Source organism: Scaptodrosophila lebanonensis, unplaced genomic scaffold, assembly GCF_003285725.1.
Source record: "Scaptodrosophila lebanonensis strain 11010-0011.00,11010-0021.00 unplaced genomic scaffold, SlebRS2 tig00001412-arrow-pilon, whole genome shotgun sequence".
Lineage (NCBI taxonomy): Eukaryota > Metazoa > Arthropoda > Insecta > Diptera > Drosophilidae > Scaptodrosophila > Scaptodrosophila lebanonensis.
This window is the reverse complement of record NW_022060739.1, coordinates 7,123,424-7,145,151: the sequence shown is the minus strand read 5'-3', so window position 1 is coordinate 7,145,151 and position 21,728 is coordinate 7,123,424. Positions and strand designations below refer to the sequence as shown.

Sequence of the window (21,728 nt, the reverse complement as noted above, 5' to 3'; positions counted from 1 at the left end):
TGTATACACATGTAATCAAAATTAATTTATTTGCTGACCCATGCTGCAATTCGCTGATATATTTTGTCGCCTGGTATTTCAAATGTTTGCTAAACGAAATTTGATTGCTGGCCGTAGACGGTCGAGACCACAGCAAGCAATTAAATTGAGTCAGCACGAAAAAAATCCATTAGCCTTGGACGGCAAAAACCGCAAGCGGAGCAAAAAGCAGAAAAAATTGCTTAGCAACTAATTTAATTTAATTTATTTGTGTGAAATTTAATTTACCTTTTCGCAGATCTAATCAAATAAGCAGTCAGTCGGACAAATTTTCGACTACTGTGGCACAGCCAAATGAACTTTTTGTGGTTATAAATCTGAGTGGGGTGAGTCTTGAGTCTGAGTCAGTCAGATTAGAAGTGGCCAAAAACGAGAGGAGCAGCTAAGAGATTGCCCCGCTTACTTGCCTGTTTTCTGCAAGAGCTCGATTTGAACTCATTTAGAGCGCGCCATGGCATTCAAGGTCAGGCGAGGTGTTGATCTTGCGCCACAGATAGGCTGCCGACTGCCTGCCAGAGACGAAGACGGCTGGCTCTGGCGATGGATCTGATGATGGGACGTGTGGAAACGACGCCGTTCATGGCACACATTTTGAGTGGTGGTGTCAGTTGACGTTCAACAACTTCATCAAGTTGGCTCGTAGACGACTGCCAACCTCAACATCGTTGCCACATCGTACGATATCGCCGCTTAGCGCGTACGATCTACAACACGCAGCACGCTGCTGCTGTCGTCTTCTCTTTCTTCATCATCAACTTAATCATCCACATCCACATCATCATCATCTTCATGTTCATGTTCATCTTCAACCATGCTTCGCTTCCATGCACAACATGGCGTATACGTGTCGCGATCTCAAGTGGCGCTCTTTTGTAAATATGTACATTTTGACTTTGTTCATCTTAACCCTCTGCAGATGCCCAGCTCACTCACTACCACTCTCTGGGGTTAATTGTGGCACGTCGCATATAAAATACTCAAAAGTTGAAACGTGCCATTTTCACACACGTTTCGTGCATTTGCATTTCAGCGCATCATTGGCATCATTTGTATGCCATTCACATCGCCGACAGCCACAGATAGTGCTGCCGGGGCATGCAAACGACTGCCGGCTCCAGTACTGGATACTGCAGATAATTATGATGATCCCTAAGCAGTTTCGTTATGCAGTCAGCAACCAGCAGCTGCTGCCTTTGTTGCCGCTCTCGATCCTGTTGGCGCACTCTTGGCGGCACTCAGAGAAGGTAATGGGGCGTGGGTTGTTGTCGGACAAGTGTAACATTATAGAGTCATGTATAAGCTCGCCGATTTGGGTTTGTTAACAACATTTAGACAAGCTCAATGCCTTTCTAAAAAATGGGGAATGCCCTTACAAAACTATAAGTACCAAAAACTTTTGTAATTCTGTAACTATCCTCCACATTCTTTAAGACGAGCTTACTTTTCTAAAATAGTTGCCACGAAGAAACCCAAAAATACATAATTCTATTACAATCTCGTAATGAACATGTACATTTTTGTTACTAAGAGTGCTGGTTGCTATTACAGCTATAAGATATAGTGCTTTGATTTTGATGAGACATCAAGAGTTTGGTGAGCTTCAATAATAACTTTCAGAACTTTTCCTACTTCGAGCGATTTTTTGAACGAGATATATCAAGAAATAGTTCCGCTAATTATGGCTTTTTATAAGACAAATACAGTTTTCCTAGCTGTTATGGCTTATAAGTTATTTATGTTTATCCAAACAGATTGACATGTCAAGTCCTTATTTATGATCAGCCTTCCTTACGTAAATTAAATCGGATAATCCTATTTCAAGTATTACTTTATGTTACTTAAAACAATTCTTACAAATAAATTTATGATCAGATTTGTTTTAAGTCTATAAAAACTGAGATAGACGAGCAAAAGACTGTAAGACAAAATCTATAACTAGAGGCAGAAAAATACATTATCTACACTTTAAAATCTATACATCTATCTATACATTATCTATCTTTAAAATGTTAAAGTATGCAAACAGTATTTGTTTAACTAAAGGTACAGTCAAAATACAAATACTTTGCGCACAAAATTCGTATTATTTTACAAGTAGGAATTCAAAACTGAATTTGAAGGAATTTCTAAATGAAACCTATATTTTAGTATATTTGTACAAATTGTTTAAGTTTTCGTAAACACAAGATATATAGGTATAATTTGACAAATTGATGTGCAAATAATTTAAAAAAATTTTAATTAAAATGTGGTTTTCTCAAATTTCAAAAAGAGTTATATTTATACATTTTTCAAACTTACGGCGAACCAAACTCATTCTTTGGGCAATATCTACCAAATCTACTGAATTACAAAATACAATTGGGAGCTTAAGATATATGTAACAAATATATATATAACAAATATACATTGTATTTGAAGTATGAGTTATGATAAATGTAAAAAAATAGAATCTTGTGTACCTTAATCCTGTAACACTGTATTGAAGTTCTTTTGAAAATTAACAAAAAATTTACTGTGTTAACAGATTAAATTCATTTTCACAGTTTCAAGAAAATATATTTGTAAATTTTACCAATTTCTAGCGCCAACACACTTAAAACTATGAAAGCTATCATTTCTTGTCAGAAAGTAACTTTCAAAATAGCATTTTAAGGGGGGATTTTTGACATTTTCTGAGTTTAAATAAATTGCAACATATTCATTTATTTATAGCTTACTTAGTTTTACAACAATTTCCTGTCATTTTAGATTATTCTATTCGTCCATGAATAAAATTTGAAAGCTTGCATTTCGTTGACTCATATAGTTGCCTCCTCAGAAAATAAAAGCCAACTACGTATAATTAACGTTGCGTGCTTGATTCGCATTAATCTTGGCTCTCGCTTTTGTCCAAAATATTTTGCTTATTTCATTAACAAAATGAAATATTTTTAAAATTTACTCAATTACACAACAGCTGGCTGCAGAGTATGGAAATGCGAGTCTCTGGTCTGCTGGCGGCGCGTCTATCGATTTGCCTAACAACCGCCACCGGCACCCTGTATGGTCGCGTCGCTTCAGATCAAAGGCATTCCTAGCTATGGCTATGGCTATGGCTATGGCTGCGGCTGTGGCCCCAGCCTGGCAAGCAGGAATGTCTCGAAAAGATTTGCCAACATAGTCAACCCATGAGCTGTTTGTGTGTTGTGTTGTGTTGGTTTGTGTGTGGGAAACATTGTGAAACATTTCTAGCTACAAATACATATTGAAACATGCTGGAATATTCAGTATAGAGCATGCATTGTATTGTATTGTGAGTTCGCAAATCCTTGATTTATGCGTGGGCTACTGTTTGACACACAGACAGATGGACAGACGGACAGACAGACAGGCGGGCAGGCGGGCAGCAGTTAAAGTCAGGACTGAGTGGCGACGATGGCGGCGCCTATTAAAGCTTCAATCTTTTTATGGCGTTTCAATAGAAAGAATACCCCGGTTTGCGACCTCACACTGGAGCGTGAGAAAACAGCCAACAATATTGTATATTCGCTGAAATTATTAAAATGAGAATTTTAAAATCTTTGTGCGCTTCAAGCTGGGCGCTTTAAATGGATGCGGTTAGTCCGGCGGCTTTTATCTTGCCAGAAAAGGGAGGCAACACTTTTGCGCCTGATAAGCGGCAGCCACTCGGAGCTGAAGTCGTTGTTGGCAACATTTTAAAGCCAGCAGATCGATAAATTTTATAAGCGATCAATTGCGCTGCTATCGCATCGCGTGAAATACGCACGATGTCGATGTCGATGTCTGTCTCAGTTGCCGTGCCGTTCTGGACCAGAGCCGGACACATGACTCAGCGGCAGCGGCAGCGTCTTCTGGTCTTCTGCTTATCAGTTTTATTGAATTTTTTGTATTTTAGTTTTCCCCTTCTTCTTCTTATTTTGTTGCTTTATAAAGCTGTTAACAAAATGTGCATCAGTTTAAATTCTTTATCTGGCTGGGGCAGACGGGCAACTCAGATACTTGGCATTGCATATCGGGCAACCAATTAAAATGCATTTTGCGCCAAGTTTTCAAAACAGCTCTTTAAATTGCAGTTTTGTTCGTTGATTTCGACCGGACGATAGCCAACAATACTTGTATGTGTGAGTGTGTATTGAGTGCTTGTTGCGGTTGGCTTGAATGGTCGTCTCTTGCCTCTTAAATGTTGTTGTTGTAGACCGTTCAACGTTAAGACTTGAGTGGTTGTTTAAGTCCGAGTATGCCAAGATTGGGAATAGAGAACCAGCTATCTGATGAGAATTACTTGTCTGACAATGCTGATGAAAGTGATGAGAGTATGTGCTGGACATACTTACCTATAAACACCATGTGGCGTTTGTTATTTACAGCTGTCGGCACTATCTTTGGATGGGTGTTGATATTTAGAAATACCAAGTTAAGGATTGGCTGTTCAGTCTATTCGAGTTGCTAACTGCTTTTGGCGTTTTCTTTGCCGATTTAATAGGTTGTTAGAATCTAGTGTGGATTTTTTTTAAATACTGCTAGTGGGATGCTATTTACTTGGCACTGTTCTTGTGTTTAGAATAAATGGTTGCTCTTTATTTAGTTACTTGGCTTACTAATTTCACAAAAGGAATAGCTTAGCTATATTTACTAAGAATTTTTTCAATTTAAATAAACAACTTTTTAGTTCCTGTTCCTATAAGTTGTTTTCAATCACATATTTATTAAAGGACTCTATCTTTTGGATTCCCATGCCAACCTTATGAGAATATATTGAAGCCAGTATCAGGACGCATCGTCTGCGACTCTGAGGTAATGCCATTGAAGAGAGCTAATTTCCATTTCTTGTTTCCAATTTTCTTCACAATTCACGTGCATCTTGAAACGTTAATGCCCAGAATTACATTTTTGGGTAAGAGAAAAAAATAGTTTATTTTGGGATGCTATCGGCAAGCTTATGGCTCCCCGAAATTATTATTTTTTATTTTGTAATTATATTGAGCTAAGACGGTCCATGGCAACTGAGTCCTCCATGACAATACTGCACCATATTTTTTCCCATTGGCAGAAGCTGAGAGAAGCCAAGCTAATAAATGGGGGATTCTAAAAAAAAATCAACTAACAATACGATCCGTGGGCTGTTTTTTGATTAATTGTCTTGGGCGCTTGAGTTACACAAAAAAACAGCTAAGTTCGATATGCTCTTTAAATTGTCGAAATAGAATTCGCTTAGTTAGCTTTTGAAATAACACATAAGAAAAAAATAATCTAGGACCAAAAGAGCAAAAAAGCTGCTGGGAAGCAGACAGTTGCAGAGGCTCAAGTATAAATATATATATTAGGTTTTGTAAGATATATACAAGTATATGTAAATGGCAACTGTACATATCTATACGAATGTACGAGGCCACGCGCGTATTCTAAAACAAGTAGAGAAGCTAAAGTCGGGTGTTCCGACTTTGAAATACTCTGTACATATGTGAAGAATAATCATAGAAAGTAAAAAAATTAAGAAAATAATACAATTTTAAACTGGAATAGAAAACAATGTTAATCTAAGTTTGCAGTTTACAAGTATAAATTCCAAATTCCATTTACTGTGAAGAAATAATTTTGTTAAAGCCACCTACACCTATTTCCACCAACTACTTAATAAACTTCCTTATTTAATTAAGCTAATGCCACAACTTACTCAGTCTAGTTAAACAAATTGCATTTCACTTCCACCAATTCACAATTCTGCCATATCAGTTAAGCAGTTGGTAACAGCCTTAAACTGTCTGCTGACACTGCCCCGTTCACTTAGCCATGCGAGCTGCTTCTGCCCGTCAGTTCTGGGACAAATTTACACATTCAGGCTTTATCTGTCGTATCGTCTAATGTATCGCAAGGTGAGTGCTGTAAGTTGCAATTAAAAATTGGCAAGGCAACTTTCAGTTGCATGCCAGCTGCCAGTTGCCAGTTGCCAGCATTCCCAACCGTGCCAGCTGCTATCAACGCTACAAATATCATACCAAAAATCATTTGACTACCAATCAAAGGGGCTTATCGCCAGCTCTGGCAGATAAGACGAAATCGTTGCGAGATCTTTAAAAGGAAACAAATTTAACAGGCAATTAAAGACAAGGTGAGCAGCGAGGAGTGCAGAGTGTGTATGAGCGAGAGAGAGAGAGAGAGAGAGAGAGAGGGGGCGACTGCCAAAGTAGCAACTGGGCGCACATAAATATCGGAGGCAAGTGAGCTCGTTGCGCATACGCCATGTTGTGCACACATTGCCACATGGCCACTTCGTCGTGTGGCAAGTCGGGCGTGCAGGCGTGAAATTTGCGAATGAAGTAACACTTCAAAGTTGCAATCATGTATGGCTATGTATGTGTGCTATATAATAAGCAATTGTGTGTGTGTGTGTGTGTGTTGTGGTGCACCCAATTAGGTTGCTGCACATTATGCAGTGCACTTGCTGCCTGTGCTGCAGCGCTCGCTTCATTTGCATTTCAAACGAAAATTGTGGCACCGCAGGGAAACACACCTACTTTAACGTCCAAGCGCCGCAGTGCATGCTTTTCTTCATATGCAGATGCACTGAAAGAAAATCAGTTTCCAAGAGCATTTTCAGATTTGGTTCGAAAAGAATGGCAATCGTTTTTGAAAGAACTTTGTACCATTTTGCTGAAGAGATGCGGCTAAGAAATTTTTTGCAGCTGATTGAATACACGGCGTAGCTTATTGTTTATAAGTTTTTAACATTTTTCGAATTGGCTTAATCATTTTACTTTCTTGACTTTCCTTCTTCTCTTACCTACTATGTTTATTTTGTCAGGATTAAAAAGGTTAGAGAATTGTTGGGGGAAGATAGAGAAAATGCTGTCCCTGAAGGAAAATAAATAGGCCATCACAAATTGCAGAAGCAAAGAAATTTGAAAATGAATGTTTCTTAATTTGATTAAAAATATTGGCTGATTTGTTTATTTCTTGATTAATTTATTTTCTGCATTATTTCCATATATAGAATTTGTTTAAATATTTAATTGTAAATTTGTAATTTTATAGAAAAATTATTGTCCCTAAAAGAAAATAAAAAGGCCGTCAGCAATTGCAGAAGCAATAAAATCTGAAAATGAACGTTTCTTAATTTTATTAAAAATATTGGCTGATTTGTTTATTCTTTGATTAATTTATTTTCTATATTATTTCCATATATAGTATGTATTTATGGATGTATTTGTGTATTAATTTAAGGCGATACAAAGAACTTTTGTACAAATTGTAATTCTTAATTTTATAAATTTATACTGGGCTGCAAAATAAAATAAAATAATATTCATTATGTTTGCTTGTTAATTTTTCAAATAATTCGCTTTCTTTGATGATAAGTTGTGGAGTTTCATATTAAAAAAAAAAAGACTCATGAATATTTGTAATTGGTTTAGACAGGAGCAAACGAAAGGTATAGTTTTTGATTTGGATGGGACTGATTAATATTGCAATAAATCACTCAGTAAACCAGTTGTTCTTTAAATTGTTAGGTAGTTTGTCAAAAAGATAAAATTACGAGTTAAGTTCCATTTAGAAACTCTGTCACTAGCTATTCATTTCAATTATAGGTCTTAGTGTCTCTTTAAACGACTGGAATATTTCTCACAGTGCAGTTGCATCACAAATGCTTGTATGTGTGTGTGTGTGCCTCATTATGCGCTGCAATTATGACGTTGCAACTACGCAGGAGGACAGCAACTGCAACGTATAACGTACTACAATGCTGATGACGACGACGATGACGACGTTGACGATGTTGACGACGAATTGCAGGCTGCACTTCAGCTTGCATTTTGTTGTTGCTGTGTCGTTGTCGTTGTCGTTGTTGCTGTTGCTGTTGCATTTTCTGGTGCATGCCGCTGAGCACATCGTCTCGAGTTGATTGCTGCAGTGCTTGGTGCGCCTTTTGCCGTTGTTCCTGTTATTGTTGTTGTTGTTGTCGTGTTGTCAACAAGCAAAAAAGTATGTTGACAACCCCGTAGCAGCAACAACAATCTACCTATAAGATTAACAAGCTCCAACTACTAGGCGAGGCAGCCAGTCAACCAGTCAGCCGTGTGCAAGGCACGCCTGGCCCGCCTCGACCGCCTGGACACCAGGGACGGAGGCACCGAGGAGCGGAGGGACGGAGGGACGGAGAGACAACGTTGCATTTCGCTCGTTGCCGTCTCGCTTTGCTCTGCTTGACTGCGCACGGATTGACAGGCATTATAAAACTTGAGTGCTTGCGACCACCCTGCAATTGAAATCGGCTCAATTGTGCGCAGTTTGTTGGTAGTGTGCTCCACAACAACAACAACAACAACAACAGCAACCACTAGACAACGGCATGGAAGCCTCTACACCATCGCTTGGAAAGTGTTACCAAAATGGCGTAACAAACTTGTAGAGTTGGCATTTAAAGCAATGGGATTCGTTGAAATCAGACAACGATTTAAGTAAGTTAATCAAACGAAACAATGTTATATTAAAATTCAAAGATTCTCCTGACATTTGTTTAGGATGTTAATTACAATAATGCGTTATTTGCGCAAATAGAACTATAGCGATTAATTGTGGTAATTGAATTGGTATTTATATTCTTAATTATAAACAGGATTGGGTACACATAGTTGAAAACCATTTGTTGTTAAAATAAATCTCTCCAAACACAATAATATCTTACTACGACTATGACTCTTTAAGGATCATTATATGTGATTAGGCAACTATAGTCACAGAAGGACTGTAAGTTCAGATGTTCGATACATTAAACTTGAAAAAGCTGCCTTAATAATAAATAGATTTCAAATATTTTATCAAAATAAGAAAAAGAAAATAAGCATTGAATAATTAAATTCTAAACACATTTAAATTAAAAGTTTTAATAGTTCTTTAAACAATTCTGTTAGGAAAATATGAATTCTAAATGTTTGCATATTTGTATATGTTATTTTTTTTGTTTAACTCTGAATGAATTATATTTTTTACAAAATAAGAAAAGATTTTTAATGATTCCAATTAGAATACAAAATGCAACAGTTAATGGTAATCAAATGAAAGCAAATTATAAATGAAAAATAATATTTGCTTCGAAGTAATTGATTAGTTGGATTAATTGATGAATTGGATCCGAATAGGATACAAAAAATCCGTCAGAAATTTGAAAATCGATGATGATTAGGAGAACGCAGCTATTAATTGAGAATTGTTTTAAAGGAAGTGCTCTTTTAACAATTGTTTCTAAAGCCTCTAAGTGAGCTTTGTATAAGTAGAGCTGAAGTAATATTATTATCTGAGCACAAAATGTAGACTAATGTTAAATGTTGTTAAAGTAACAATTTAGAAACTGTCCATATTTTATTTTAACTCATTTGAAGAAGTGCTCTTTTGAAGAAACTTTGTTTTCAATACTTCTCCAAAGTTTGGGAAACTCTTCCTAGATGTGAAGTGAAGTCGTTCTTCAAAACTCAACGTTGTTTGTTTGAACTAATTTTTGAGTAAAATGTAAATAAACCTCTTTTTATTCGATACTTATTCAATGTGTAACAAGAGAGCTCTAGCCAGATCTGATGGAAAGCCGTTGTCCACAAGTTAACTCTTAACATATGTATGTGTGTAGATGAATAGCCAAGTGCCCTCCCATTGTTTTTAGGCTAATTATGTGCAGCCTTAGGCTTAGATCAATATTAATTATGTCAACACCTTCTGTTGACAGCGATTTCTGCCAAGACAACACAAAGACAGCCCCCAGCAACTATGTAAAACATCAGAGGTAGGCAGGCAGGCAGGCAGGCCGGCAACAACAACAACAGTCAGGGTGATTAATCTGTTGTCACAACAACAACGTAAAGTGCTGCTGCTGCTGGTGGTGTTGTTGTTGCCGTTTAATTAATTAACTTGTGCCGACAACATAGACGACTCGTGTAAAGCCTGCCTGCCCGCTGTTGGCTGGTTGTTGCTGGCTGGTTGGGTTAATTTGTTGACAGGCCATTTACACATTTGAGTCTTGAAATTGTGATGGATTTGTCTGTGCCATCAACTTAACACTTACCAGCGTGTGCAGCAGGCCAAGATAATCACAACAATTAAATGCAAATGAAAGCGCAGGCTGCGTGGCGGCTTCCCCACTGAGCTGGTGACAGTGTTGCTGTTGCTGCCTCTTCTTGTTGGTTGTTGCTGCGGTTGCTGCTGTTGCTGGTGTTGCTGGTGTTGCTGGTCGGCCGTTGCAGGTTTCACTTGCCACACACACATCGCTGTGCTTTGATTTGCATAAATTTTCATACAATTGAAGCAAACTTTTTAATTGCTCAACATCTTCATTTGCAGCAAATCTGTTGCCCTCTTCACTGTGACTTGCAGTGCGACTTGATGAGTTGAGAAGCTCAGGCCAAGCCACAGCAGACATTTTGCAGCACACATTGAAACGGAGGATTGGCCTACCAATTGGCACTTTAAACTAATTTTAATTCTTAATTTCTATTCAATTTTTACTACTGTTGTTGTGCATTTTAGAAGCATTGAAGAGTATTGAACATGAGTATTCTTGTTTTATTTTTTAAACAACGACCGTGATTTTCACAAAATTTGCAGTTTTTGCAAATATAATGAATTTCAATTTTTAGTTATTTCATAAGTTGTTGGTTATTGTAAGCATATTTCGTATTTAAATTCATTGTTGGGGAAACAAATTATTATTATTAAAGAAAAATTAAGTTTAAATATTTATTTAAATTTTTTTGTTTTATTTTGAAAATTGTACTTTTTAATAAATATAATATGCATAAGTTTTATAGTCTTTAATACTTTATTTATTTTTTTGAATTTATTGTTTTTTATATTGCCGTTATTATTTGTGATTTCTTCTTTTCAATTTGAGAAATATAATATCGTCTTTAATAATCTATTTATTTTTGAATTTATTGTTTTTATATATCCAATTTTATTTGTGATTTGTTGCTTTTCAATTTGTTTAATCTGTGTTATATTTTGCGATTTTAAGAGGTGTGGTGGCTTAAACATTTAGTGCTATTATTAACTGTCCTTGACTGTTTTCGGTTAAGTTCTCAAATTTAAGCCAAATTGTCTTATTTCTTCAATTATATTGCGTGTTAAGTTATAAATAACTCCAACATAGCTATATTATAGAGCGTATATTTATATTCTTTACTGCTTCCAGCTTTTATAGTTTTATACATTTTTCATTGCATTTTATATATTATTAAGTATATATGATTAAATGTTATGATTTGTAAAATAATGTTAACAAAATTCAATTTATTTCTTCAGGCTTTTATAAACATTTTCTCTTCATTTATTGTTTTAAACAATGTCTTTGAAAGTTTTACCATTCAAGTCTTTAGAACTTATTTTTTTTGTTTTATGCACTTTTTTGTTGCTGTTTTTTTTACAAACCCGACAGCGGTTTTCTCCGTTTGATGACAAAGCTTTGGAGGCTGCGATCGCAACACCATAAGCGTTGCCCACACGGCCTAGGTCTTGACGCTCAGCTCACCAACACACTCGGTACTGGCTACTGGCAACTTTTTGCTATAATAGGTTTTTGTAGAATAGTTATTTTTATCGCTTTTGTTGTTTGTGTTTTGTGTTTTACAATCGCTTCAACCTGTCTTGGGCCATGGGCTTGCCAATGAACGCTGCTTTGATTGGCTTGCGATATTTTTCACTCTTTTATGGGCCCAGGCTTAAATGTTTCTTTGTCTTGCACGAACTTTGCTTCTGGGCGGCTTGGCTTTTTCTTAATGGCACGCTGCACTTTATTTTTTAAATGTTGTTTCTAAGGTCTGTTGAGTTTTGTGTAGGCTTTCAGCACAGCTTGCCGCTGTAAAGGCGATTTCGAAATTATAGACATTGGGAAAATGTAACTTTTCAAAGAAAAATAAAAAAAGTGAAAAATTGTTATAATTTACAAAGAGTGTTCCGCAGATATATATATTTTCAAAAAACAAAAAAAACTTGAAAGGCAATTAATACAACATTTTGAAGTATTTCTTGTTGTTGACATGCCTGTACTAAAGGCTTTTTTCAAAATATGGACAAATAAAGTTTATAAGGCAGTTCCTGAATTATTGGTACTCGTGTATTAGCTCGTGCCGACATTTATTTTCTGATACAAAAATATACTTTATAGACGCAAAGACAACTAATTAGCTAAAAGTGGTAATTCATAATAGCTTTATTTGGTTGGGGGATTATTTTGATATTATTAAACGGATTGTTGCTGTAAATTATTTTCAAAAAATTAGAAAAATAAATAAATTCTATTTGATGTTATACACGCGTCTGAATAAACGAAATAATTCTCAACTAAGTATCCTTGCTAGTCCAAGAAAATGCCAAATTTATTACAAAATTATCTTTTCAATTAAAATAATTTTAATCCTGCTTATAATAGATATCAACGAATAAATCCTGCTCTTACTATATAGCAGATTCTGTTAAGGAAAACAGTTAAGTATAATAATTTGACTAGCTTATAAATTTAAAAGAAGCCCAAAATGTTTTTAACCTTTAAAATGTTTTTTTATTGTTTAAATATAATATGATTTATGAAATTTATTTAATTTTTGACTATTTATGTTTCATTAAAAGTTTTCCATTGAAATGTTTATTTTATTATATATTCGCTTCAATTTTTAATTAATTTAGGTTTAGTGACACATTTTCAGCACAACTTTTATGTAAAAATCGTATTTGAATTGCAATTAATTTGAACGCTTTTAATATCCAGTTAGCTGGCAAACAAAAATCGCACGGAAGACACAGGACACGAACGTCCTAACGCCGAAACGCGTCGAGCAACTATGAAGCGAGAGCCGAGCCTGCGAGTCTCTAAATGCAAATTTAAATCAAAAATTGAAACAGAAGCCGTTGCGTCCTGTCGGCTTTGGTAGCTCTATGTGTGTGTGTGTGTGTGAGATATCCTTGCAGCAGCACACGATGGCAGTCGGTAATCGTGTTGTCGTTGTTGTTGTTGCTGTTGTCAATGGCTGAATGCCGCTATGCGCGTGCCTTGACTCGTCTATCCTTTATCGTCCTTGCTGGGCGTTGAGGGTGGCTGCGCAGCGACTGGCTGGCGAAAGTACATCAAAGGCCAGCACACACACACACACACAGGCACACATTGGGGCAGGCTGCATCACATGAGAGAATTTGTTCAATCGCTCCCGCTTCCGCTCCACTTCATTGACTCTTGTTGTTATATTTGCGGCCTAATTAACACATCAAGCAATGTAAAAATGCATTTCAATTACAAGTATTAAAGATTTTTTACAAACACACACACACACACACACACACACACACCCTTCACACCTGCTCTGCTGCGGCCACCCAACGCTTGTTTAAATCTTTTTTAAAGACAAAAATATGGAACTGATTAAGTGGCTTCCTTGTTATTGTTGTTGCTGTTGTTGTTGCTGGTGCCGCCACACAGACACACAGATACAAGGACACACGACCAAGTGGCACTTGGTCTGAACATCAAAGGGTTAAGCGCTTAGAGGGCAGCAACAACAACAAAAGTGAAACTGGTGCAGGCGGTGGCGCAACGGCGGCAACGGCGGCGTCTTCTCTTCAAGGACTCCAATTATTGCATTCGTCGCTTTGTTGTTGCTGTTGTTGCCTTTGAAATATGCTAATTTACTTTGCGGCTGCTTCTTCAACGATGCCGGCAGCGGCAACGGCGGCGGCGTCGGCGACCTTATAAAAACAAAGAACAAGGCAATTGATTCGGGTCTACTTTCTAGTTTGTGTCTATATATGTGTGTGTATATATATATATTCCTATATGAGTGTATATGTGTGTGTGTGTGTGTGGTTGTCTTGGCATTACAAATATGGGTCGCTTATGTGAATTTCTTTTCTGTTCTTTTGTTCAGGAGTGCCTATTTTATTTTGCGTCTTATTTGTTGTTGGCTGTGAACTTAACCCTCTTTGACTTTTCACTTGTTACACACTTCAAAGGGAAAGCCAAGACGACCACTTGTTGCCAGCTGTTTAGAAAATGGCGGCACAGGACATGCAACATATGCGATTCTATGCGCTGTTGATGGGCGCCAAACAGCTGTTGCTTCATAAGAGCCAATCAGCAAAGTGGGCGAAATTGTTGAGCTGCAAGCAAGTTGGAACGAACTAGAAAATAGAAATATCTTAAGCTTAAATATGTGGCATATCTGTTATTCTATCTGAGATAAAAGTCGACAAACTTCAGTTCGCTCAAAAATATTTTATTTTATTTACTATTATTTATTGGCAGTACTTGGCCTTAAGGACCTACTTTACAGGCTGAAGCTGTACAGTTTAGGGCCAAAGATATTACCCCACTTACTTTGTTTAGTTTTTGTTAAGACAGCAGAGCATAAACAAGGCTATAAAAAAATGTCAATATACTGCAATGTTTAATAATAGAGAGAAAGCAAACAGAATAGGACATCAATGTGCTTATTTGTTTCTTGATAGTTTTAAAACTGATTGTACATTGCACATTTTTTCCGCGCTTTATGCTTCATTTATAATAATCATTTCCAGCTGCTGTCAGATCTGCTCCCGCTTTCCTTTCGAAAGGGCTTTTTTTTTTTTGGCCATCTCCAGCATCTATCTTGTTTGCTTATTCATTGAAACTAAAAAAAGTACTTTTAGTTGATTCTAAGTTTCTCTTCTCTGGTAAGTTTTTCTTTTTATTTGGAAAATGTGCTTTTAAAATATGTGGTCTACTTACGCCTGCGACTGCTTTTGCCATATAATGAACATTTTTATCTGTAATTTATTTATTTATTATTATTATTTCCTAGTGCGACAAGAAAAAAATTCTTATAAAGTGATGCACTAGTCACAAGAAACATACAATTTTCATTGAACAAATTCAAGACGGTTTCATTAATCCACTTAACCTATTTTATAAAATTGGAGTTAAATCTAGAAGGCTATTTCATGTTGCAGACACGGATCAAGGCCTGTTGGAGGAGCAGAACAGTTTCTGAAACTCTCGCATTCACACTCTCGAAAGCAGCGCCCAGCCACAACAGCAACAACAACAACAACAGCATAACCACAACAATTTTGTCCACTCCACCGCATGCAATTGCCATGAATCACCTGGTCGGTGCGGTCCAGCAGTGGTTGAGGCTCTGACTGTGGTTGTGGTTGAGACCGAGACTGAGGCCTGGCCATGCACATCCATCAATGTGCCGTTGACATTTGCCGGCCCGTTGACAAGAATTGTCACAATAAACAATACAGCGACAGCAATAACAACAACAGTGCCGTTGAGAGGACGACACGCGACGTGGGAATGTGTTATAATGAGCGATGAGGAGAGGGGAGGGGAAGGGATTGGGAGAGCCTGATTAGTTTGGTAAGTGGCGAAGAAGAGTGCGCATAAATTACGGAAAGGATTAACAGGCATTGCAATGGGCAGCAGGATCAGGAGCCGGACGAACAGACAAGCCAGCTGGATAGCTGAACACTGCATAGGGTTGTTGTTGTTTTGGTTGCCCCGGCATGAAAAATGTTCAGTGAACTGTAAGCGGCCGGGGGAAGGGCCTGGGCTTGAGCATGGGCACGAGCATGTCGAAATTAAAATCAGATCAATTTCACTGATATTAACATACATATGTATATATACATACATACATATATGTATATATTGCCATAAAATGAGTAAAGCAAGTGCTGCTGATGCCTACGAGGGGTTGTTTGTTGTTGGTTGTTGGTTGTTGATTGCTCTTGTTGTCTGTCCTTCTCCGTTGCCTGTTTGTTTCCTCTCGTTGTAATTAAGCAGTTTTAATTTTTTCTCATTTTGCTTTTCACTGTTCAGGGTTGAGGGTTGCTTCATGGTTCCGCCACTATTACATGACAGTTATGTGATAATTTTAAATATAAATAAAAATACAATGCACCTTCGGCAAGTATAACGGAAACTGAAACAAATCAAAAGCGTCCAAAGCTTTTTAAATCATAAATATTACAATGCATAGTGTAATGAATTAAATGGCGCTGGAAAAGGGAAAGTTATTATAAGAAGACCCAGTTAGTAGAGTATCGAAATGGCATTGTAAGTCTATAAAGTATTGCAATTGTAAGGGTATACAAATGAAGGTGGGAAGCGCAATGGAAAGTTCGTATAGTGTTAAAATAAAATTGAATGCTATGAATGAAAGATATCTAGTGTTCACAAAAATAATTATAATATCACAATAATAATTATAGTGATTCGATTGAAAAAATATATAAAGCCTTCTAGCGTTCCAATTAAAAAATTCTGTCCTAGGATTCTGGCTTTTTTCCATTATTTTTCCATTTCTTTTTCCTTTTTGTATTATAAGCTGTGGATTAATAATATAAGAAGAAGAAGTCCTTAAACATTACTAAGAAATTTAGTTTCTTAAGTAATTTTAATCAAATGGGGGTATATCTCAGCAGGGTGGCATGTATTTCATTATTAGTACGGTCTTTAGGTTCAGGTTCCAAGGTAGGATCAAGTCTTAGGAATAGATGTTATACCTATGGCTTTAATATTTGTTTTGCCTTTCTTTGAAGCGACAGCTTACCAACTAAACAAAATTTTAAAATATTAATGAAACTAATAATAAATTAATTTTGAAAAATGAGCCGCAAGAAACACAACATAATATTCCACAAAATTCTCAAAAACACCGAAAAAACACACACACTTATATAACTTAATTACTGAAAGGTTCTTCTGTATAACAAAGCCATTTCCACACCCACAAACGCTTCGTATGCTCATCGATTTCAGGTGCGATTTCAAACCACAACAAATTGCTACCTTCTCGGATATAATTTGTGCTCATTAAATGTACAAAATAAGCAGAGAAGGACGGAGAATGGCAAGAACGGCGAGCATGGCTTCAAAATGGCGTTGTCCAGGGTTACCGGCAATAATAATTTGCCATAATTTAGTTAATTTTGATGGCGCACAAAAACGATTTTAATTAACTACGCAACGTTCATAAATCTTGGGATGAGAAATGCGCGAAGACATTTCAAAATGACGCAAATTTTCGCCAAATATTTGACAGAAGTAAGAAATAAAAATAAAAATTAAGCGAAAATTAATCGAAATAATTTAAAGCGCTGCCAGCGCTACCAACTGCAACTCCAGCTCCAACTCCTCTCTCAGATACAAATACAACCATGGGGCATTGCAGGCATAACTCGCTGCATATCTGACCAAAGTGGCACAAGGCAAAGGGTCTGGGCAGGGTCGATGTTGCTGTTGTTGTTGCTGCTGCTGTTCCTGTGTATGGGAAAAATTCCTTTTGCTCCAATCAGCGCACACAGCTTGCGCAGTTGCTTTGACAAGGAAAAGAAATCAGTTCAACAGTCCAGAGGTTGCTTATCTGAGAGCCCTGTGTATGAGTTTCTGTTTGTATTCTCATTTGTACTCCTTTTTTCGGCTCTGGCCAAGTGTGGGAAAATTTTTCAATTTTAATTGCACGCATGTAGTTGGCGCTGCTAAATTTTAAAGCCATTGCCACTTTTAAAGCGATTCTTCGGCCCACCTACAATTTTGCGCCCAACTCTGGATGCTGGAGAGTTGAGCCGTGGGGGATGTTGGGTGGCTGGGGGCTGGGGGGCTGGGGCGGCCACAAAGCGTCTGCATGCGCGGCATTCCAAGAGAGCAGAGCACTGTCTATGGAAATTCCTGAAAAAGCAGCAGCCCGGCTCTGGCACGCCAACAATGTCTGTCTAAACTATGCGGCAGACTGTGAAGCAGCAGCAACAACAACAATGCTGGCGGTCTGTGCGGTTAGAGCCAAGTTTAACTTTACACTGTGGTCCCGATTCTGTACGAACGCAAGCACTCGGATAACCCAGCATTATGCCATCGCTAGTCTAGTTTTGAGAATTGCATATATTTTCCGTTAAATAAAGTTTGTAGTTAATGTTATGAAGGAAAGAATTACAAATCAGGGATTGCTATTTTAAAATAAACTAAAGGACATCAAAACTGTCGTCTCGAAGTAGTTAAGTCTAGTGCAGATCTGTCCTGCATCTTTATTTAAAACTAATAAGTGACTTATCTTTGGATTGATATATAGACATGATAGACATGAATGTCGAAAAAGGTAGCATATTTTTTTCGTGTATATAAAGTATCAGATCAACATGGGAAATTAAAATAAATAAGTCGTTGACTTAAGACTATCGACTTACGATTATAATGTAGTATAAACGAGTATAATATCATACCTTAAGAATATTTCAGACTATTGTTATTATAGTAAATAGCTGATAAATCAAATAAATGTTAGTTTAAAAAAAAAATAAAATAAAGGCTGTGACTATGAAGGGTAGTCTGTGAAGAATTGACTGATTGGCTTTAAATTTATAAGAAGTTTTGAAATTGAAAGAATGTTCAAATCGCTTCAAGTGGTATTCGGATATTGTATGCAGTATTCTGATACTTACGACCTATCGATTGGCAAGACTTAAAATTAATAAAAAAAAATCAGAAAATTAAAGCATTTCTGCAACTATTAGCTTAAAATAAATAGGTGATTGGAATGTTATGTTAGGAAAAATATATATGTATAAGTATACTAGCGTCCTGCCCCTGGTTCGCACGGGTATTTTTATAAAAATTTTAAAAATTATACTATATACTATACAATTATATTATATATGGTATAACACCCTTAACACACATACACCCTTCTTTTTGCTATGAGTTACTAAGAAGGAGTACAATTTATTTTGAATATTATTATTTTAATGATTTTTTGTTCGTTTTTAGATTCTTTGTTATTCTTTATTAGGTCAGAGGTTCTCTGTAAAATATATTTGCTGTTTTATTTTGTGGTAGCAAAACAAATTGATTTTCAGGAGCTCCGACCCGTGATAGGTCAACAAAATGGGACTACCGGAAATTGAAGCCACATAAAAGATCAAATGGGATCCTCGGTATCCCCGGTATCCTCGTTATATGAGCTGGTTGACCAGTTGCTGGGCTGTTGATAATAGTTGCTACACTTAAATTGTCCTGCACTTCCTGTAGCTTCCCAACAGTGAAAGAATCCATTAAATCGGTCCACTAGATTCGGAGCCTTTTCAATTCAAACAAACAAATCTTTCCTCTTTATAATATTAGTATAGTAGTAGTGTTTAGAGTCTTCAATTGCTTAATTACTTTTTTTACTTTATCTTACAATACATTGCCAAAAAGTTTGTTAATTTTTTTCCGAAATAGAACTCACGTTCTGTCCATTGTTCATTGGAACTCCCTTTTGCTGGGCTTCTTGGGGCGCTTTTGCGCAAATTACAATTAAAAATTGTTTCAAGTGGTTTACAAACCGCACGCACATGCCAGCGACCAGTCAGAAAAAACAGCAACAGCAACAACAACAAAAGGTAGCAGCAGCAACAACAACAACAACAACAGCGGCAGCAGCAGCTTATGGCAAAATGAAAGTTCAAGTGCAACACTCGTGAGCTCAAGCAGCCATCTTTGTTTTTGGACGGCCAGCCAACCAGAAGTTGAGTGAGTGAGTGAGTGTCCATCAACAACAGCAGCAGCAGCCCCATCATCATCTTTATTATTATCAGCATCAACAGCATCAACAGCATCATCATCATCATCTTAGCTGATGCTTATGACGAATGCAATGGCCAACAAGTTGCTGGCAACAGTTGGTGTGGCTGCAGTTTGGCCAGCAATTTGGCGCAAATTGTTGCAGTTGTTCATCAGCCACATAAAAAATAAACCAGAGATGCTGTTGCCGCATTCTCATTGGAGCCCAGCAATCATGCATGGGAAGTTGGACGGACGGACAGACACAGTTATTTTAAGAGGCAAGTCAGAGATTCGGACTTGTTCTTTTTTCCTTTTAGATTTGTTGTCAGTTGTGCAGAGCTTCATTGTATTTTGTGCAGCCTGTCTGAACTGGAATTTTCGCTTTTTTCAGTTTGCCTTTTTTTTTTTGTGCATCCTTCATCTACATTCTTCATTTTGTGTGCTTAGGAAATTGTGTGGATTAGTGCGCATGTGCGGGAAATTCGCAAAATGAATGCACCATGTGGGTGGAGCCAACACAAATGAACGCGGCGCGAGCTTGCAGAGCTTTGGAAAGCTTGCAAGCGCGCAAAAGCTGCGTTTAAGGATGCGGGCATGGCGTTGCCAGATAGCGGGCAAACAAATCATATTGTGAAGCATAAATCATTGTAAATGCACAGCACTCAATACCTTCTACTGCCTTCTACACATACTCGTACGGGTCCGAATGTTGTCCTCGCGCACGCGCACAGCTTATGAAAATTATGAAAGATTTACATTAATAATTCTTACAAAAGCCACACATAAATACCCGGGCATGGGCACGGGCACGGGCACGTACCCATACCCAGACAATCCCAAGCAAGTCTCTGCGCAAACACAATAACCATTTTTATTAAGCGACAATCAGCGCGCGCGCGCGATCTCCAGCTTCACGACCATCGCCTCGTCCAGCTGCAACTAAAGGAAAATCAACAACAACAGCAACAACAAGAACAAGCAGAACCGAGACTGTGAGTAAGTTGTTGGATCTGGACCCAGGGCCCAGCGTCGGGAACAGAGACTGCCCGCTGCGCATGCGTGCGGGGCTGTTGCATGCAAATGGAATCACTTTATTAAACAGCTTACATAATTCATGTGCTGCACATTTAATTTAAGGTCATCAGGCGTGCGGAGGAGACTCGGCTGGGTCCTCGACTTGGGCCTGCAGTGTTGGGCCCCATAATGAAAAAGTCTGTGTAATAATTTTTAAATGTTTGTAAAAATAGGTGTAGACAAGTTGGAATTTATTATGGCGCGCCAATTGGCGTCCGTTGTGGACTGTAGACTTAAGCATTGACAGCGACTGCTGGGTGGTGGTAGCCGGCAAATTTTTAAAGCAAATTATATGCTCAGAAAACGATAATTATGCTAAATTTGTTTTCCATACGAGTATCATATACATACTAGTTACTCAAAAATATATTACCCCAGAGCTTTGAGGAAGCATATTCAACATTTTTACATATTAAGCAAGTTCTTTAATATGTTTTTCCTAGAGATTTATTTAGTGAATAGAAATTTCACATCTACTCTAATCGACCAAGGGAGGCCTCGACTTTTCCCTATTAAAAGACCACTTTATTTTTCATTTTATTTCTTTTTCTTACTAATAAACATTCAGATTATTGACCTTACCAATGCAACTTTATATATGTTTAAGGAGCATTTCCGCACGAGGAATTCTAACCAGTTTAATTGATTTTTAAAGTAATGAAAAGTTTAATAAATTGAACATTCAAACTTATTTCACAAACATATTTAAATTTATTCATATTTTCAGTCCCAAAAAACGAAAAACAATAAATGCATAAAATTGGTTTAAAAATGCATTATCCTGCAATGCAAACAAAAACTCTATAATTTAAATGTTACAGAAATAATCTAAACAAGACTTGCGAAGATATGGAGCTTGCTTTCATCTCTCACTGAACCAATAACCTAAATTGGTTAGAAAGGGCTTGGGAATAATAGCAAGAGTTTGTAAAGGGATACCAAAAGACCCTAAGGAAATACTTACATATCATCACCAACATATAGTATACTATATATATACTACACTATATCATCACCAACATATAGTATACTATATATATACTACACTATATATGAA

General features: G+C 37.1%; 1 protein-coding gene across 1 annotated transcript in view; it reads right to left on the bottom strand.

Moving 5' to 3' along the window:
• LOC115631280 (protein Wnt-10b) overlaps nt 1-10,447 on the bottom strand; it is a 28,138-nt gene extending 17,691 nt beyond the window's left edge. The window contains exons 1-2 of the mRNA XM_030527994.1: nt 10,326-10,447; nt 10,094-10,201 (exon numbers count right to left, since the gene is read on the bottom strand). Of these exons, the coding sequence (XP_030383854.1) occupies nt 10,094-10,201; nt 10,326-10,447 (230 nt within the window). The remainder of the gene's footprint in view (nt 1-10,093; nt 10,202-10,325) is intronic.
• Between the last annotated feature and the right edge of the window lie 11,281 nt (nt 10,448-21,728).